This window comes from Crotalus tigris, unplaced genomic scaffold (genome assembly GCF_016545835.1).
Source record: "Crotalus tigris isolate CLP2741 ecotype Arizona unplaced genomic scaffold, ASM1654583v1 scf7180000018923.2277400, whole genome shotgun sequence".
NCBI classification, from domain to species: domain Eukaryota; kingdom Metazoa; phylum Chordata; class Lepidosauria; order Squamata; family Viperidae; genus Crotalus; species Crotalus tigris.
Window position 1 is genome coordinate 576796 of NW_024097276.1, and position 20673 is coordinate 597468.

At 38.8% G+C, this 20673-nt stretch overlaps 1 protein-coding gene across 1 annotated transcript in view; it reads left to right on the forward strand.

Moving 5' to 3' along the window:
* The first annotated feature begins 1609 nt into the window (after positions 1–1609).
* SLC9A9 (solute carrier family 9 member A9) overlaps positions 1610–20673 on the forward strand; it is a 235042-nt gene continuing 215978 nt past the window's right edge. Inside the window, exons 1-3 of the mRNA XM_039357425.1 lie at positions 1610–1938; positions 8329–8531; positions 19972–20049. Coding sequence (XP_039213359.1) covers positions 1767–1938; positions 8329–8531; positions 19972–20049 — 453 coding nt within the window. The 5' untranslated portion in view covers positions 1610–1766. The remainder of the gene's footprint in view (positions 1939–8328; positions 8532–19971; positions 20050–20673) is intronic.

Sequence of the window (20673 nt, forward strand, 5' to 3'; positions counted from 1 at the left end):
TATTCACTGCTTAGGGAAAAAATGTTGTGGAATGTAGTAAATATGTTCATTTTCTGTTATCTCCCCACATGGAAACTTGGAAATATGCTCCAACTCTTCTTTCAGAAACTCAGAAAATAGTTTCCTTGGTTCAAATCCATTGCTAAACTTTTATGCACTCCCTATGATATCACTGAAAGCATGATGATCTCCAGATCCTTTTTAATCTTCCCAAGTCCAGCAACTTATGTGCCTAACTGCATGTCTCCTCCAAACTCCTCCCCTATTACACTTAATTTTATGTTTGATGCACTGATGATAACTGAGGCAGGGAAAGGAAAAGATCCAAAATGAACCAATTCCAGTGGTATAATTAGAAGCAGACAAAGATTTTATCCATCCTAAATTCTCAAATAACCATCTAACAATCCTGTGCACCAGTATATTGTCTTCATCAAGATAGTCTATCTTCATCCCCTATATTCACTTCATTTTTGCTCCAATGGAACTTGGAGAGAAGGGAGTTTTTCCTTCAACTTCCTCATTTTTTGTGTGCTTGGTATGCTTCTGTGGCTTTAAGCAAGGCAAACAAGTAATGTATATAGTGTGCTATTTTATCAGATTGTACTCTCTTATATATCTTCCCAAGATATAGATTTTTTTTATTTATTTATTTATTTATTTTGGAAGGTGCTATGCCCTGAAAAGCAGAGTGGTGCCAACTAGACAGCTGAATCATTCTTTTCTCATACATTGTATTGTATTTTGCAGTATTCATCCTCCAAAGAATTGGAAAACCCTGAAAAAAACAGATGGGATGAAAACTGACCCTAGCAGGCACTCTTAAATTATTTAGATTAAGTTATTTAGATTAAGTTATTTAGAATCTTCACATTTTCTGCTGCTATATTTTATACAGTTTTATAAATGATAACTGGCCTTCTGCCCTGAGTCAATAAGCTTAATTATAAGCAGTGCTGTAGCCTTAAAATAAATTATCCTACACTGGTAGAGTTGCCTCACAACAGTATGGCTGCTGCATTCTGGACTAACTATAGGTGTTGAGTCTGTTCCAAAGCATTGAATCTGATACAATTGTTCAACCATATTAAACCTCAAACCAGTCACCCAGGGTATCCTGGTCCAAGTAGGATCATTATAGTAATGATCAGGTCAGAGATTTTCAAATGACCAGATGTTTATTTACAAATAGCAACTCTATGTTGAGTATATTTCATAACTGGGACACCATCAATGCTGATTAAAGAGTCTTGCTCAGATACCACAGAATCGCAGTAAAAATTATCTCCAATAGATAGTCCAACAAGATACCAATATATGCTGTAAATCCAGGCCTGTGATTTAAGTAATTTAACCCAGGGTTAGTGTGTTGGTCCTGCTATAGTGCTAATAAAGCTTTAAAATTTAAAACAGTAGTGGCCACTATACTTGACTTAAATATAACACATAAATATAATATATTTATGTTTTTTAATATAGTCAGACCCTCCCTTCCATAAGGAAAATGAAAATATTGATGAAGCTTCAAGAGAGAAAATGAGAGAGGACAGCTTTAAGAAGAAAACAGGAAGTTGTAACCAGAATCCAGTTGAATTCTCAGCTGTGGCAGTGTGCCGAGAGACTGCAAATAAAGCAGATGTGTTTGTTGTGCTTTTTTATGCTAGACTTTCTTTTATAAAAGCAAACATTCAGGATTTAACCTGTGACGTTTTCTTTAGTTCGGCATTTTTCAGTTACTTTGTTAAGAGTAGTGTTAATAAAGCAACATGAAGTTGAAGAAATTGCAGTCAATGAAAGATGAGGACCATTTTTATCATCAGGGTGCTGTGGAGCTATTGGTCTTTAATTTTTTGCTCATCCTCACGATCCTCACAATTTGGCTGTTTAAAAATCACAGATTCCGCTTTTTGCACGAAACAGGAGGGGCCATGGTTTATGGTGAGTATTTTCACTGAAAAAGCTTAGCATTTAAACTTTTTGCACTGAGTGCTTAATTAATCATTTCACCTCAATAGTGAATAAAATCTCAAACAAGAAAAATGCATTAATTTAAAAGTTGCAGGACTGTTGAACAGTGGAAAAAAGAAAAATGCAATTATTCATTCTGTCTCTTTCTGTTTCTCTCTCATGTTTTCTTCTCTCATATGAAAAGTTAGAAGAAATCTTGTCAAGGAATCAAATGTCATGCACACACTGCGAACAAAAATTTTTTCCTGAACATATTAACTTTCCAAACAAATTACTTACTCAGACAGTAGTCTGGTTTGAAGATATGTTTTAACTGTATGATCAAGAGTATTGGGTGACATTTATCTATCATTTTAACAGATGGCGGCAAATCAAGTCTTTAATAAAAATAAGGAGGATTTGCCAGGGTTCAATTTCATGCTCTGATGTAGTTTCAGAAACCTGAACATCTGTATTGTTTTTGCTAGCTTGAAAAAAAAAGAGAGTGAAAAATGAGACTCTCCAGATAATTTGTACACTCTCTGCTTTTTGTAGCTTACTATTTGTTTAAAAAAAAATGCTGTGGGTTTCCTGTGTTTCATATGGAAACCATGCATAAGGATTTCTTCAAACACCACTGCTAAGGAACACATGCTATGCAATTATAAGATGTTATGTGTCATAGTTCTTTTTAAAAATGTGTGCTTATGTTCATTTCCCCTCATAGTGAGAAAACGAATTTTTTTGCAACCAGCAAGATCCCACTCACACAGTTAATCAGCATTGCTATACCTATAGGGACAGAAAGATTGTGATTGTCTTCAGTGCATAAATTATAACTGCATTTCTATATTATAAATTCAGAGCCCTATCAGGATTTTTTTTTTTTTTTGAATGTGCTGGTTTTTAAAAACAATTGTTTGACTATTAAATCACTGGTGAGCTTTGTTTTTCCAAAACAGTAGACTAATTTATGCATATTTCAGTTCTGATAAATTAATGAAATAAGACAATAAAATATATGCATGTTTATGTGTACATGAATAAAACTTTGGACCTTCAGCTACAGCTGAATACAGCCCCCAGCATGTTGCATCATTGGCTAGGCTTCTAGAAGTTACAAACATGTGCTCCATTTATTTAAGCAATATTTAGTAGATGTATGTAAATAATTCACTGAGGTGAAGTGGTCCCATTAAGGATATGAAACACCACAGCCTGTTAAAGATTTGCAGGGCTGCTTTGAAGTATTCCTGAAATCTTCTAACTATATATATCAATACCCCAAAGCTCATCTACTAAGGAGGTGAAGTATAGTGTTTTCTCTGTGTGCAAAAATGGCTATAGCTAATTTATGGTTTCAAGGAAGAGATCTAGAAGAGGACTTTGCTCCTTAAGTAAGCAAATAAGCAAAAGTGAGCCCAAGAGCACAAATTTGAGAAGAATCAAGATAGCAAATCCTGGCCTTATGCTGCTCTTTTGGGCACTGTCTCTTGTAATACATTTTGAAGAATAGGCCAAGCAAAGGATTGAAGTGTGTTCAGCTGAACACAGAGACTCTCCCTTAAAACACATGCTCAGTGTGTCAATAGTGAGGGCTGATTTCATAAAAATGAAATGTGAAGCTCCACAATCCATTATTCTTTATTAGGTTTTCCAATCAGTTTGAAGAATTGTACTATACTACAGCTTGAATATTTTTCCTTCTTCCTTTTGTATAAATCTGTTCAGTTTGGTGATAAATAATATAGATTTCAACATATCATTCCTCTAAGCCATCAAAATTTACTGCTTGGAGCTACTATCTACAGGTAATCTTCAGTTAGCAACTGCCTTGGACAGTGGTAATTCACATTTATGATAGTAATAAAAAAGTAAATTTGCAACCAACACTCACATTTACCACCTTCATAGCATCATGCACATGTTTGCTATTATTGTCAGCTAGGCAACTACAGAAAATGTTGTTGTATATAAAATTATAAGCACAATCATAGTCATGTGATTTTAGCAACTGCTTCCTATAAAGACAAAGTAGCCAGTCCCAACTGTGATCGCTAAATGAGTACTACATATAATGTTACATACAGGTAGTATTTGACTTACAACAGTTCATTTAGTGACTATTCTAAGTTTCAACAGCACTGAAAAAATGTCTCTTACAACAGTTTTTCACACTTACAACTGTTGCAGCATCCCCATAGACATATGATTAAAATTCAGATGCTTGGCAACTGACTCATATTTATGACTGATGCAGTCTCCCAAGGTCATGTGATCCCCTTTTGTGACCTTCTGAATGGCAAAGTCATTGGGAAGCCAGATTCACTTAACAACCTGTTACTAACTTAACAACTGCAGTGCTTCACTTAACAAATATGGCAAGAAATGTCATATTTCTTGGTCGTAAGAGAAGGATTACCTATATTTTGACAAAATGCATTATGTGCATTCAGGCATTTTGGTCAGTGTGACATATGAACCAGATTACTTGACTTGATTCAGAAACCATGATTGCAGTGTACCAAACTTAGTAATGAGTAACAATCAAGGCGGTGGCACTGTACCTTGAAGGGGAAAGTTAGGTGAGAGCCTGCAAGCAAGGGCTGAAACCAAGGGCTGAAAGCTTTGGGGAAAGGGTCACATCTGGCACTTTGAAAGCTCTCAGTGGATACACCCACAAAATGGCTATCAATCAGTCACAAGCCAGCATGTATCAAAACTCAAACTAGCCTTACTGATACTTTCTGCCACCCTAATGGGATGTTATTAGAGCCCAGAGGCATTCAGGCAAGCAAAGATTTCATGTTTTTAATTCAAAGACAATTGGCAAAAAGCCTGACAGCATCAAAGGTGTCAGGGAATACAATATAGAAATAATGTTGCCTTTATTTATAACAGTGTGTGACTAAATTCAGGCACCTTGCTAAATCATGGTTTGTTTAAAACTTAAGGGGCATGTAACGGCCTAACCTTCTCTAATGTGCATGATGCAATGAAGGTCGTAAATGTGGGCATTGGTTGCAAAGTAATTTTTTATCATCATCATAATTATGAACTGACACTATCCAAAGCAGTTGCTAACTGAGGACTACCTGTATATGTTACTTTAAGGTAGCTACACTTCCACAGGTTGGAGGGATGCATGTGACATTACCAAAAGGATGCTGATATAAGGGGAAGTATCAGATTTGATACTTAATTTATGTACTTGAGTTTTTATTAGGTTTAAAAGTTGGAATGTTTTTATTTGTGCATTTCAAAATAATTCAAAATCTGGAAATGACGCCACTTAAATTAGATGTTTGAACATTTGCCATGGAATTAAGGGGATATTAAGGATACAAATTGGAGCAGATGCCTCATAGAAGCCTTCCACTTCCATCCATATACTGATTTTGAAAACTAAAAACACCTCATTTTGTCACTTAAGTTCAAGAGCACAAGCTCCACTCCTGCATAACGGATTACTACCATGGTCTTAGTGCAATAAAATAATAAAACCAAAATGTAACCATGATGGAAGTCAGGAATATATTCATATTGGAGTATTTTACAAGTCCTGTTAAAGAATAAGTTGAATGCAAATAAATTCATTAAGAGAAAATATTAAATAATAGTTTGCCATCACATTAGTTATTTCACAATTATTTTGCTTAAATCATATTTTAACAAAGGATTATGTTTTATGAAGTATATCCTTTTTATTTCTTGTACCTTGCTTTAAAAAAATGTTTTAAGAAGAAATATAGAAAAACTATAGAAGTGTTTAGGCCTGAATATTTTCCTATTTCTTTCCAAATTCAACTTGCTATTGAGTTACTGCCTGTTGCATCCCCATTGTTGTGCCTCTGAAATATTCATGAATGGATTGGTTTCTCTACAACAGTTGTTCTCAACCTGTGGGTCGGGACCCCATTTGGGGTCAAACGACCATTTCACAGGGGTCGCCAAACAAGGCTGTCCACCATTTTTTCCCCCCTTTGGCCATGCCCCTGGCACCCGGTGATGTATAAGTGGTTGGGGGTCACCACAACATGGGGAACTGTATTATGGGGTCGTGGCATTAGAAAGGTTGAGAACCACTGCTCTAGAATAATGTAAGGTATGATAAGAAATATGCTGATATTTATTTTGTTTTGTGTTGTACTTGAATCAGCAATTTTGATTTAATTGATCTTGTTACTATTATTAGTTTAGCTTAATATTATAATCAAACAAATTGCCTTAACGTAATGATGTAACCCTGTCTTGTTCAGCAAATCATTAGAGAGTAAAATAAAGTTGTCCCTGAAAACATATGAACATTATAGAAAGGAACTGGATTTGTCCCTGCTGATTTCCTATTCATTCTTCATTTATCTGTGATTACCCTAACAGAAGATATACCACAGGTGTACCAATGTATTATAGAATCATTATTTATTCCTTAACTCTTGACAAACAGTATTTCTTCATGGTAATAAAATCATAATTCTAGTTTTAATAATACTTTCTAATTTCATAAAAAACCTGATCAGACTTTTACCAAAAGAATATAGTTCAATGAATTTTTTTTATATGGCAATTTGCTGCACATATTGATGGGCTGTCTACTAAAGGCTATGGCATGCACTTGAAAGAAAACTGGGATGCCTGTAATTGTGGAATCTGTCTGGCAAGAACAAAGAATGCTTATTCACAGACAACATACACATGTAACACTTGTAACAATTCTAGGTGGTTAGAGGACTGATAACAGTTACAAAGAATTAGACATCCTGTCTACCTCAGCTAGAAGTTAGGAATAGGGAGCAAATAGAATGTGTATTAGATAACTCCTGAAGTTTTCATTGGAATAGGGACGGCTAGAGACCAATAGGACAATTGTTATATCATTACTAAAATCTTTATTAGATGATATTTCTTATACCTTGCCCCTCCTTCTGCTTTAGTGAAATTGTATAAAGCTTTCTTAAGCCTTCTGGGTCCTGGCATTTTGCTGGCTGGGACCCCTTTTTCTAAAGTGCTTCAATAAAAGCAAACAAAACCTGCATCTCGTGTCTAGTGTTCTTTATTGGCTTTTGGCACCAGGCTCAGATCCAAATTGGAGACAACAATATCATTTCAAAAATCCTGAAATATATAGGTTTGTTCTTTTGCCTGTTATAATAGCAGTGATTTTCTTAGCAGCTAATACAGTTCAAAATAAATACTTCTAAAAATGGGGATGCAAGAAATGGGCTGAATATAAACTAAGCTGAGCTATGGTGGCAGAGTGGTTAGAATGCAGTGTTTTAGGCTGATTCTGCCCACTGCCAGGAGTTTGATCTTGACAGCTCAAGGTTAACTCAGCCTCTCATCATTCCAAAGTTGGTAAAATGAGGACCCAGTTTGTTGGGGGAAAACTGACTATGCTGACTATATAAACCGCTTAGAGAGTGCTCTAAATCACTATGAAGACGCATATAAGTCTAAGTGCTATTGCTACTGCTAATATATTTTCATGCAGACCTATAATAGTTTTATTACATGTGATAGTAGTTTGAACTTTGAAGTATAAAGAAAGAGGTGTGTTATTTTTAAAGTTCAAGTCTGATCAACCAGAAAGAAAAGCATGAAAAATAAAATAACTTATACCTGATCAATGTCAGAATAGATAAATACACCTGGATATCACAGACAATTGATATGTGGGTTGTCTCCTCCTTGCTATCAAAAACTGAGTCTTGTTTGCAGAGATCTCAATCTACAGGCATATTGTGCTATCATAAAAATTGTAGGCAATATATCTAAAATTAGTAGAGCTTCTATATTGACCTAAAAATTTGCATTTTCATTTTTGAAAACAGCATGGATGGATTTCTATAAATGGAATATTATATATTACACACACTTTTAAGAACTATGGGTTTGTTACTCTTTAATTCTGTAATTAAAGGTCAACAGGCAACCTGATGACCTGAGCTTTTCTTTTTTAAAAAAAAAAAAAGTCTTCTCCAGCTTTGTGCTATCATCTATAGCGACTATGACTTCCATAATTCTACTTTTAGCCATATTAATTGAGAAATTTTGTTTGCAAGTAATATTTAATTTAAAATATCAAAAGAAAAAGACAGGAATGCAGTATTCAGGGGGAAATACTTCATTATTCATCATTTTAAACACAATTTACATGTGTCACAAAATGCTTTTTTAAAAGGAGAATGGGTATTTATGCCCTGATGCTGTGCAAATCATTTGAAAGAAGTGCTTCAAACTATGTGGGGCAAACAACTGATACAAAAGTAGGTGCTTTGTAGAGTATCCCCTGAGTAGCTGTCCCTCATGCATGTGCATATGCATCCATTTTGCTTTGGGGAAAAACCTTTCATTTTCATAGACTGTCTCTTGCCTTTCTAGGTCTCATCATGGGATTAATTTTACGGTATGCCACAGCTCCATCTGACTTTGAAATTGGAAATGTCTATAGCTGTGATAAACTCAAGCCTGGCTTACCCACCCTGCTTGTCAACATCACAAATCAAGTGTATGAATATCAGTACAGAAGGGAAATTAGCCAACTTAATGTCAATGCACACCAAGGGAACGCAATGCTGCAAAAGGTAAGATAACATCTTCTCAGTATAAGTAATCTTATATTATTGTTATTTCTGATTAATTATATTGCTCCTAAGAAGAGAATCAGAGTGATTTAAATGTGCAGCCCAAGAAGTTTGTTACCCATCTTAATTGTCTATTTGCAATAAGTAAATAAGCATATCTATTTCATCCTTCCTGCTTTCCCACTTCAAAGGCTGTGGTGAATATGAGAAGATTTTTCATGGAAGTCATGTCATGCAAAAAATTAGAAAAAAGCTATTAATCTTTGTAAGATAAAATGCTGCTTCTCAGTCTTCCTAGTTTAAGTTCCACCATTCACTCTCTTCAGGAACCTGTGACCCACCAAGACAAAAACAAAGAAACAAACAAAAATGGGCCTTTTCTCAGCATGATGATGGAGAATCCACGGATGGGTTGTCTCAATCTATCTGCTCCAATTAGACTAAGTCTGAAATTTAGTACCGCCCCCGCTGTGCCAACTGCACCCCAGTTTTAGGCTAAGGCGATACTCAGACTTTAATCCGACGCGTCTGATCAATATGGGAACCAGGCCAACTGACCTAATGGGAGGGAGTGGATTCTCCATCATCATGCTGAGAAAAGGCATTCAGGTAAGAAAATGCCCCTTTCTCCAGCATGATTGGATGGAGAACCCATGGATGGGACATACCAAAGCCCTATGTCCCTAGGGGTGGGAATTAGCTTGGGCCTGGGTCCCATCCAATTTAATGCGTGTTCTAGAACCTTGCGGCCAAATGAAGCCATAGAAGAGGCATATATATGCATCTTGTAGTGACGGACAAAGGAAGAGGGCGATGCCCATGTTGCTGCTCTACAAATTTCCTCTATGGAGGCCTGGGTAGACCAGGTAGCTGTAGTAGCTGTGCCCCGGGTGGAATGGGCCGTGATATGCCTAGGATCTTGCAGTGACTGAGTCTGGTATGCCAGAGAAATACAAGCTCTAATCCACCTGCCTATTGTGGGTGAAGAAACCTTTTGTCTAGTGACGAAGAGTGAAAGGACACAAACAGAGCCTCTGTTTTGCGGAAGGATGAGGTTCTCTGAATATAATAATATATGGCCCTGCGCACATCCAATTTGTTCCACTGGACCTCTATGTCATTAGATGGGTTAGGACAGAAGTCCGGCAAAACTATTTCCTGAGATCTGTGATACAAGGAATTAACTTTGGGCATGAAGGAGGGGTCTAGCCTAAGGGTTACCCTGTCCTTATGGAAAGTACATAGGTCCTTCCTCACTGAAAGAGCAGCCAGCTCAGAGATCCTTCTGGCTGAAGTTACAGCCACAAGAAAAGCCACCTTCATTGATAATTGTTTAAACAAACAAGTGTAAATAGGCTCAAAGGGTGGCGAAACAAGAGCCTGTAAAACCTGATGAAGATCCCACGAGGGATATCTATGTACAGTTGGTGGCCTGGCATCGTTGGCTCCCTTTAGGAAGGAGCGTATCATAGGGTGATGTGTTAAGGATTCATTGCCGCAGGAAATAACTGTGGCAAGTGCTGCTACCTGCCTACGAATGGTGCTTGTGGAAAGCCCTTTGTCCAGACCATCCATCAGGAACTCCAAGATGACTGGCACTGAAACGGTCAAAAGGTCAATTTTGTGAACTGAACACCAATTACAGAAGCTTTTCCACGTGGCATCGTATATTCTATTCGTCGAGGGTCGCCTGGATTGCTGGATCATGGCTATGACCCTTGACGAATATGAGTCTCGGCCTAAGGCCTGCCTCTCAAGTGCCAGATGGTTAACTGGAGCCATTGAGGGTCTGGATGGTGTAGTTCCCCCTGAATGAGGGAGACGCGATTTGCTGGGATCCTCCATGGAGGGGATGTGGAGAGCTCCATCAGGTCAGCGAACCAAGAGTGTCTCGGCCAATGCGGTGCAACCAGGAGGACCTCTGCTCGTTCGCAAAGGATCTTCCTGATCGTGGCAGGAAGAAGCGGTAGGGGAGAGAAGGCATAGAGCAGTTCCCTGGGCCAGGGACTGCGGAGTGCATCTGTTCCCTCCGCTGATGGAGACGGGAAAGGAATCTGGGAAGTTGTGAGTTGGTTGGGGAGGCAAAAAGGTCCAAGGTTGGGGAACCAAACCTGTCCACGATCTCTCTGAACACCTTCGGATCCAGCTGCCATTCGGAATGGTCCACGGTGGCTCTGCTCAGTGAGTCCGCCTGTTGTTTGGTCACTCCGGATATGTGCTCCACCCTGATGGAGGCAAGATTTAATTCCGCCCAAGACCCCAGCAATTTGGCCTCCTGCATGAGAGGCCTGGACCTTGTCCCCCCTTGTCTGTTGACATGGCCCTTGGCTGTGGTGTTGTTGGTTAAAATCAGGTCATGTTGGCCCTGTACTATGTTGCTGAATCTCTTTAGGGCCATGTGTATGGCTCTGAGTTCCAGCCAGTTTATATTGTTCTTTAGATCCTGCTTGGACCACCGACCTTGAGCCCAGTGTGTGTGGAGGTGTGCCCCCCACCCAAACAGGCTTGCGTCTGTGGTGATGGTAATCCTGTCTGGCTCTTTGAATTCTGCTCCCCGTGACAGTGTCGGAGAGTCCCACCATCGAAGGGAGTTCAACACCGACCGTGGAACTCGGACCTTGTGGTGGGATGTGCTTGTGTGAAGTCTCTGAAATGGAAGGAGAAGCCACTGTAATTCTCTGGCATGGAGACGTGCCCATGGCACAATTTGCACGCAGGACACCATCTTCCCCAGTAGCTGTGATAGGGAGGCCAATGAGACTACTCTGTCCTTTCGGATCCAACGTACAAGGGTCTGAATAGAGTTCCGTCGGTCCTGAGATAGGTAGACCGTACAATTGTCTATAACAGCGCCCAAATGGAGGAGCCGAGTTGTTGGTACGGTATGACTTTTCTGGAAATTAACAGAAAAACCGTGTTCCTGAAAGATCTTGATGGCTAGGGCGAGGTCTGACTGAGCATTTTGGAATGATGATGACTGAATTAGTATGTCATCTAAATAGCATTGAATTCTAATTGGAATTTGTCTAAGGTGGGCTGCGAGCAGTACCTTTGTAAATACTCTCGGTGCAGATGAGAGGCCAAATGGTAGGGCTCTGTACTGGTAGTGGCGTTGGGCATAGCTGAATCTGAGGAATTTGCGGTGGTCAGGAAAAATAGGAATGTGCAAATATGTCTCAGTCAGGTCTATTGAGGTAAGAAAGTCACCTTGCCGGATGCTAGCCAGGATTGATTGAAGTGATTGCATCTTAAACTTCTTATACCTCAAGTAAAGGTTTAGACCTTTTATGTCTAAGATTTCCTTCCAGCCCCCCGAAGTCTTAGGGATGACGAAGAGGTTTGAGTAAAACCCTCGTCCTTCTTGGTCTTGTGGTACTGGTTCAATTGCTTGTATTTGTAATAAATGAGCTATGGCTTCTGACATAAGATCAGCTCTGGTCCTGCTCGTTGGGATAGGGCAAGAGTGGAACTTGTCAGGTGGTTGGGAACAAAATTCTAGTCTCAGACCTTGGGTGATGGTGTCTAACACCCATGCATCTGTAGTTGTGGCTGCCCAAGTGCTGGAATAAAGGGCCAGCCGGCCTCCTATGGGAGGTGAGGCTGCGAGATCACTTGCCTCATTTAAAGGAATGACCCCCTGCGCCTCGAAAGGACCGCTTGGTCTGGATCTGCGCTCTGTTTCTGTATGCTGATCGATCTTGCTATCATTCTTGTCTCTGAAAGGAAGAGCGAGATGCCTGGGCCCAATCCCAGGATGGAGCTGGCCGAAAGGGCTGCCTCCTGTAATTGCTCTGCGACATGCTGTTCCCCGAGCGCTTGTCTCCTTTCTTTGCTGAGTTAACCAGAGTTTTACGTTTGTCCTTACCTTCTGTTAAGTATGGTTCTAGTGCCTTACCAAAGAGATGTCCACCTGTGTAAGGTTTAGAGGCCAGACGCCATTTGGCCTTGGTGTCTGCTCGCCAATTCCTGAGCTAAAGGAGCCTTCGTGCTGAGATGTCTGCCGCGATGGTCCAGGCAGTGTATCTGGCCGTGTGCAGAGAAGCGTCGGCTAGGTACTGAGACATAGCCACTAACTTACCCAAATTTTGGTGAGTTCTGAGCTGGTCCGGAGGGATCATGTCCTGGAGCTCACGTAGCCATAGAACTGAAGCCCTGGTGAAGAAGGCCATGGATGTTGCCACCTTTGTTGCCCAGGCTGATGCCAGATGGGACCTGCGTAATGCGGACTCAATCTTTTTATCTTCTGCCCTAAGTGCCTCATTTATATCCCCAGGAATGTTAGCATTGGGAAACAATGAGTTCAGGGGCTCATCAATCTGGGGAATTTCCAGTAGTGAGGTCAAAGAAGGGGCAACATTGAATAATGTCTTTTCTATGGCACCAGGACTTGAAAGGGATCCTAAATTCTCCCATTGTTTCTGAACAATATTGAGAAAAAGGGGAGGGCAGGGAATATAGTTCTGAGAGACTGAGGGCTCAGTATATATGGCGTGGGGACCTTTGGATGTTGAAGGTGGAGTCTCCTGTTCTTGAGGGAGGTTTGCAGTTGTGCAGGCCTTGAGTAGCAGGGAATTAAAGAGTGAATGGTCAAGAGACTGACAGGAGGGGTGGGGTCAGATGGAGTGATACCCTCGTCCTCTGACATAATCAGACCTGATGGTTCAACCCCTGTTGATTCTAGATCTGATGAAGGTTCATCCATGATATCTGGAGATTGGGAGTGATACATGGATTGTGGGGGTGGCTGTGGGGCGTTGGAAGCCATAAATTGAGCCACAGCCTGGGCTATCATGGACTGAAGATAGTCCGGATTTAAAGTCTGGTTCTCAGGAGGGTGAAGCCCTGCTGCAGTGGGGGTAAATGTGGCCTGAGGACCCAAATTAAGGGTCTCCTGGCCAGTTGCACCTGTCCCTGGAGCCACTCTTGTGGCTGATTCTGAATGGGAAATTCCCCTGGGGGGAGACCAGGCCCCTGGGGCTGAGGCACAATGTGAGGAAAGGGGTTCAAAAATGGACCTTCCCATTGTGCCTGTCTGACCTGGGGAGGCTGCCCTCAGTCTGTGGGACTCCTCCTCCCTCATCTGTGGAATAGTGGTTTCCCTGCTTGACTTGGCTCGCTTGGAAGTATTCTTTCCACTTGCCTCAGTTGGATGTTTCCTCTTGGCCAGCTCGTTGGTAGACTTCTCTGCCATGATGAATCTGCTCTGGGGCTCAACCTCAGCAAAAACACCCCCTCTCAGCATTGTAAGCTTATTAAGGGAGCCCAGCAGAGATGATCTGGCCTGGGGGAGCGGGGTGGGCAATGGGGGGTTGGTAGGCAATGCATCCTTCCGGAACGAGCTTGCCCTCCCCAATCCAATCAAACTTGTCTGGTGATAAGGTTCGTCAAATTTAGAGGCCTCTGCCTCAGATCGTCAGAAACTGCCTTCTGGAATGTTCCTGCAGGCAGTCTGGGCCTCAGTAAATTTCAAAATGGCGGCCGTGAGGTGGTTCAAAATGGCAGCCGCAAGCCTCTGCACGCCAAAAACGGCCGTTAGAAAGAAGGCCTGTGAAGCCTGAGGCCTAAACTGCGATGAGCCTTCATTCCACAGAATCGCTTGGGCTTCTAATGCAGCGGAGGGTACTTAAATGGGTCAGCTGGGAAGCGCTGAGGCTGGCCGAGGACCAATAAGGCCTCCAGGCCTCGGAAATTGAGTTTGTGTCAATACCCTCTCCTTTCCCTTACGACATTCTGCTGAGGCCGAGGGACCTAAAAAAGGCTCCCTCCAGGCCTGACGAACTTCATCGCCGCTTGCGGAGCCCCCCAGTCGATCGGCAAGGCTTACCCTTGTCTCCGAAGCCGCAGGCAGTCAGCGAGTCAAGATCGAGTTTTCCGATGAACAGCTGACAGCGGGGGGATCGTCAAGGTGGCGGCTGGAGTTTCGGAGCTTCCGAAGCTGCGGTAGGTCGTAAAAGTCAAAATAGAGCTTGACTCTTAAGGCAGCAATTTAAGAAAGCTCTCAGAAGAAGAGGGGGGAAAAGGGGGTTCCCTTGAAGGGAAGGGTCTGTATATGCCCAGCCTGTCAGCCCTGCCAGGCAGTCAGGCTGAAGATGAATTCCGATCCTGGAAAAAAATTTATATTGTCAAATCACAATTAATGAAAATGAGGAGTTAGAACTAAGCTAACAGGAATAAGAAAAAAGGAAAATACACAGTCTTCTGCTCCAGGAGCGAAGAAAAAACGCGTCTTAGAGCAAAGAGACTAAGTCTAAAACTGGGGTGCAGTTGGCACAGTGGGGGCGGTACTAAATTTCAGACTTAGTCTAATTGGAGCAGATAGATTGAGACAACCCATCCATGGGTTCTCCATCCAATCATGCTGGAGAAAAAGCCCTGCTGGTTCCTAAGCCTAAACCACTCTGAGGCTTTGAATTGCTCAGTTATTTTCCCTGTTACATTCTTAGCGACCTGCTTTAGCCTTATAGAAGGATAAAATATTTAGGAAACAATATCTGAAATTTCATTGTCCTCTTTCTAATCTTTTTTCTTTCTTTTTAATAAAGGAAATTCCAATAAATAAATAAAATAGCAAACCAACTACAGAAAGTAGATTACAATAATAATTTTCTGGTTTTGAGAACATCTGGCTTCTTAAAAGTATACCAGTTTCCTTTTTTCTGGGCCATTCTTCACCAAGCTATATTTGAAGCTATGAGCATGTTGCAATTTTTGAATAAAAGGCATGTTATTATTCTGCCTCATGCTACAGAAGAAGGGTGAATAAAATGCTTCTCTTGGTTTAATTTTCAGATTAATATACCATTTTAATTTGTCAGTACAAAAAATTATAAAAGTTCTTGCTCCCAATTTCCTCTCATAAAGATGTCAATGCAGCAAAATGTACTTTTGCTGTTAATGGTCAGCTAGTTGACATTAGTTTACTAAACCAAAGTAAGCAGAATGCAGAACTTTTTGAAAAATGCTGAGTTTACACTTCCTGTTTATCATTCAAGCTTTCTGCTGGACAAAAGAAAAAAGGAAGTCATTTTGTAGTCTGTATTGTTACAGAACTAAATAATTCATCTAGGATCATAACCCCATAAAAGGAAGGCACTTTATGGGAACAAAAACATTTGGCTAATGACATGCTCTTGCTTTTAAGGTTATTAATCTAGCAGAAACAAACTGAAGTTACAGCTGAATTCAAATCCTTCTAAAATGATATTTTATAAAGTGGGCTTCTGTTTTACATTGTTAAATAGTTATTAAAAGTAAGTATAAAATTGCAGGCAAGTTTTCTTTATCATGTAAGAGCAACACTGCTGAAAAGGTAAATAACAACAACAACAACAACAACAACAATAATAATAATAATAATAATAATAATAATAATGTTGGAAGGGAGGTCATATAGGTTGGAGTTCATATAGGTTCCTTTCAACATTATTATTATTATCCACCTTTTCAGCAGCATTGCTCTTGCATGATAAAGAAAATTCAAAAAGATGACTTATTTTAAAGCCAGCTTCAAGCCCCTACAAAGCTGGAAGCAGCTGAAAGTAGAGCCAATTTATACCCAACTGAATTGCAACATGACTGACTGAAAACTAATGCAATTTTCCTTTTGTTACACTGAAATTCAAGACCTTCCCAGCTATGGGAATTCTTGCATCATTCTCCCTCTTTCTCTGGGCCCCACCCAGCTTATATCTCCTCCCAATAAAGAAGACTTTCTTAATCTTGTCATATTTAAGATGACAGAATCCCAGAATTCCTCAGCCAGCATGTTAAAATTGCCAAGGTTGAGAAACAGGGCCATAGAGGATCTTATTTCACAGTTTTTTTGAAATACAGCAAAAAGCACAGCACTTCTCCTTCCCCAACTACTGCTCAGTCCAGTTTTTGAAAAAAACTCAAGCAAATGCAAAGAGCAAGGAAGGAAAGAAGCATCCTTTCTAAAATTAAGATAGCATATCTTTTGAGTCTCAAAGCTTACTCCACTAGACACCATTGATTAACTTTGAAAAGCTGTGTGAGATTTTTTAAAATTTTTTCATGTTTTCTTCACTTTTTCCCAAATTTTGTGTATGTGCATCTGGACATTATGCTGCTTATTTTAAAAATGAATTATGTGAACATTTCATGCAGAGGATTTCACAGTTGCTGTACAATCCCTTGTGTTCTTTGAAATTTCGTAAGATTTTGTTGCATTTTGTGTTTCTAAGATTGAGAAAGAAAAAAAGTCTTAAAATATTTCTTATTTTTCTAAGAGTTAGCCTGAAGGGAAGATTATTTGTAGAAGGCCTTAGAGTCACCCAACTAGAAAGACTAAGGTGTGTCAGGAGTTCCAACCTGAGTAATGACTACTAGCCATAATTCTTTGTTACTGGGATGCCATCAGTAGGGGAAATCATCTTCCATCCCATATTCATAATTGACACTTTCTTCAAATGTCCCCTTGATTTTGTGGAGGCTTTATCAGAGAATGGGTCTTGAGGACAGACTCCCTACATTCAAATCACTATACTTCCAGTCAAGGTCTGAAGACTATTAATTTGAACCCAAGTCATCTTTGCATAATTGTTTATCTACTTTCTTATCTAATCAGATATATTTCTGAAAAAATTACTGTAAAACAGGATATACTGTCTTAATTTTACATGGTTATTTTACCATGTTTCTAAAATATATAGAAGACAGTAACCTGGTTTGTACATTATAATATATTATGGTTTATTTAATCACAGATAACTGTTCACACAATACACTAAACCAAAACCAGACAACATTATAATTTGCTATAATGTGAAGGCAATACAGATTAAGAAAACAATTTAGATAACTGATATGAAATATCCTTTCAATAGTTTGTTCTTTATTTGAACACTAGTAAGTGAAAGGTCCTTAGAGGCAAAGCAGTACCATTGCCATAGTACCAAGCCTTTCCTATTGGTCCGAGTGGGAATAGAAAGCATAACAAAGAATTTTATGTTGCTGTTAATGAGTAGAAACACTCTTACTGAAATTTCAACTAATATTTTTGTTAAATAAAATTGATTTACAATAATAAAAAACCTTCAAAAGGCAGATATTAATTTGTCCTAGATCATATTAGGGAAGGGCCAACCAGAAGATCAGTTGCTATAGGTTATGGTTATCACTCAACATTTTGAAGGTTAGATAATGTTTTTGTATTTTCTCTCAGTTGTAAAATTGGATTGATTGAGTCTAATGAGATGATTAGATTTAATCCTTTTACATGTTACTTAGAAGATTTTTGAGTCTGTGGTTCTCAAAGATTGGACTGATTCTTTGTGATGCATGTGTATCTGACTGAGCAAGATTTCTAGATTCACATGGCAGTCAACACTTCTTTGAGAAAAGGATAGGTTCCAACAGCTTTGAAAAATGCACTTCTCCATCTTCTCCTCAAAAGGGCAGTCTTTGATCCAGTGTTAATGAATAACCACTGTTCACTTTCCAATCCTTTCTTCTTAGGAAAGTTTTGAGAAAAGGGAGGTTTAAAAATTAGAAAGAATTCTGATAGAAATGGATTATCTGGACCAATGGCTACCTGGATTCAGGGCTGGCATTGGGTGAAAATTGTATTAATTTTTCTCAAGAGTTGAACAGGGAATCTTGAACATCTGTGGATAGATTTCAAGGAGTCTATGAACATGAAGAGCAGAAAAGTTACAGATTTAATTTCACTACAATAAATACTTAGGTATTTACACACATTTTTCTGAAAAGGGATTTACAATTTTTATTAGACTCCAGAAGAGGGCTCATGTCACAAAAAATTAAATAACTTCTGTTATAAAGTCTCCCCTCCTCTGGAGCATTTTGGTCCTCAAAGCAAGATTGACTCCCACTTTTCACCCTTCTGGAAGCTTATAAAAAAAAACTTCCTGACCATTTGAAAAAGTATGATTTAGTATGAAGTCATTGGTTCATTTTTTTTATTGTCACATACATTAATACATTATGGTATTATTTTTATTGTTAATTTGTGTTTTGTACATCAACTAGAATTTATTTTGGACTGAGGCAATACATAAATCTCAAATAAGTAAAGAGGCTAAGATATTTTCTTTCCACCATTTTGATGTTACTATGACTCTCCATGTTCTTCAACCTGAAGGCCCCCCCCAGCTGAAAATTTTCCTCTCAAATATCTTCCCTAGGGATTTAATTGCTACTGTTTTGAAGTAAATTTCAAAAGCATTTTTTCCTTTCATCACATTGAATAAGAACTGGTCGAGTAAAAAACAGAGAATATTTATGCATGGTACATTTCTATACTGCAGTGTTAATTCATTTGCCCACCTTAGCCCTGGAGCATTCTTACATTCTTTGTTGGGCTTGTACCAAAATGTATATGCTCATGTAGGTAACACATCTGCTCTTAGCAACAGCCCTAATATTCCAAACAATGGAGCAGCTGTGTTAAGCTGCAAGTCTTGACATACAGGCAACATCTGCTCCCTAAAACCATGAGCCACCCAAGCAGCTGGCTGCCCAGAGTGCAAGAAAAGAAACTGCCCTATTTCCCACACTGAAATAAGATTCAGCTGTTACTCTAGCTGGGTTCTGTACATGAATAGATGAAGTAGCAACATTATACCCTTTGCCTTAAGTAACAAAATATATCAGGCTGGTTTCAGGTGCCAGTTAATGGCAACCTGGAATATGTGTTCCTGAAGGAGTTTCTGGGTAGAAGTGGTTGGTACACTAACAGAGAAGGTACCCCACTTCACACCTCCAAACCTTTTTTTAAAACTTTGTTTTAATTTTTATGAGGGTAATCCATTTTATATTTATAACTGCTAGTATGTGTTGCTTTATCTTGATTTAAGCCACTCAGAGTTTTCAGAACCACAAGATAGATGTTAAAAATAAATTTGATAAACAAACAAACTTCCAGAAACATCACATAACAATTGCATAACAATATAGGCCTTTGCTGCTAAAGTTTCACTGCTTCAACAGGAGTTCCCACAGATGGACATTAAACATTTTTTTCTTAATCACTTTCAAATCAGCATTTGCAGAAAATGAAACATCGCAATATTCTTCTTTTTACTTTTGAAATTCATTTGAATGTTTTGTTATTTGCAGATTTGCAAATTGCTATTTGCAGGATCCAATTTGAGTCGGTGACCTCTTGAGATTGGGTCCTATAACATTATCCTGAGACTTGTGTATTTGCCTTCATTCATTATTTGCTATTTTATTATTCCATGTCTTATACATTTTTTCTTTATACATTTTTCACCTGTACTAAAAATGTATAAGGAATGTTTTAGACATTCCTTATACATTTTAGTACAGGTAAGGGATCAGAAAGAACTGTTTTCTTAAATATTGCTCTGTGTTATTGATGTAAAATGTTAATGATGTAAAATATGATACTTTTAAAATATCCAATATCTTTATCTTTCCTGTTTTTTTCTGGCAGATGACCTTTGATCCTTCCATCTTCTTCAATGTTCTATTACCTCCCATTATTTTTCATGCAGGATACAGTTTAAAAAAGGTAAGTGGTTTCTTTTAATAGTGGCAGACAGTCTGCTAGCTATGACTGGGGCATTATGAGGGCCAAAATGTTTTAATTTGAGCAGAGTGATCAAAGAAAGAAAAAGAAAAATGTTTCCAACTTTGAATTACCATTTTGATTCTTTTTATAATAGTTAAACCATATAGACTTTCCCTGCAAATGGTTAAATTAAGTATGCAATATAAATATTGGGAAATCTGTAGACCTAATCATAAAAAAATTAGTTTGGCTCTGTTTATGACCTCACTCTTGGCTGTATTCATTCACTGGATACTTTTAAAATTATAATATTGTAATACAGTAAACAAAACACTTCAAGTCATTCTCTGTTTTGGGAAAAATCACTCAGGATTTCTAAATTGATCTTTCAAATACAATAATACAACACACAATGTTATGAAAAAGAATGAAAGGTATTTAAATTTTTGATACAACACAATATTCTACACTCTTCTTGATATATTGAGACTATATAACCTGACCATTGTTTAATAAAAATTCTGATATCAACACCAATATCAACACTTTGAAAATAAGTCAGTCTTCAAATTACAATTAAGAAAATAGTCCAGATAAAGTCTTTTCAACAATATTGCTTCTATG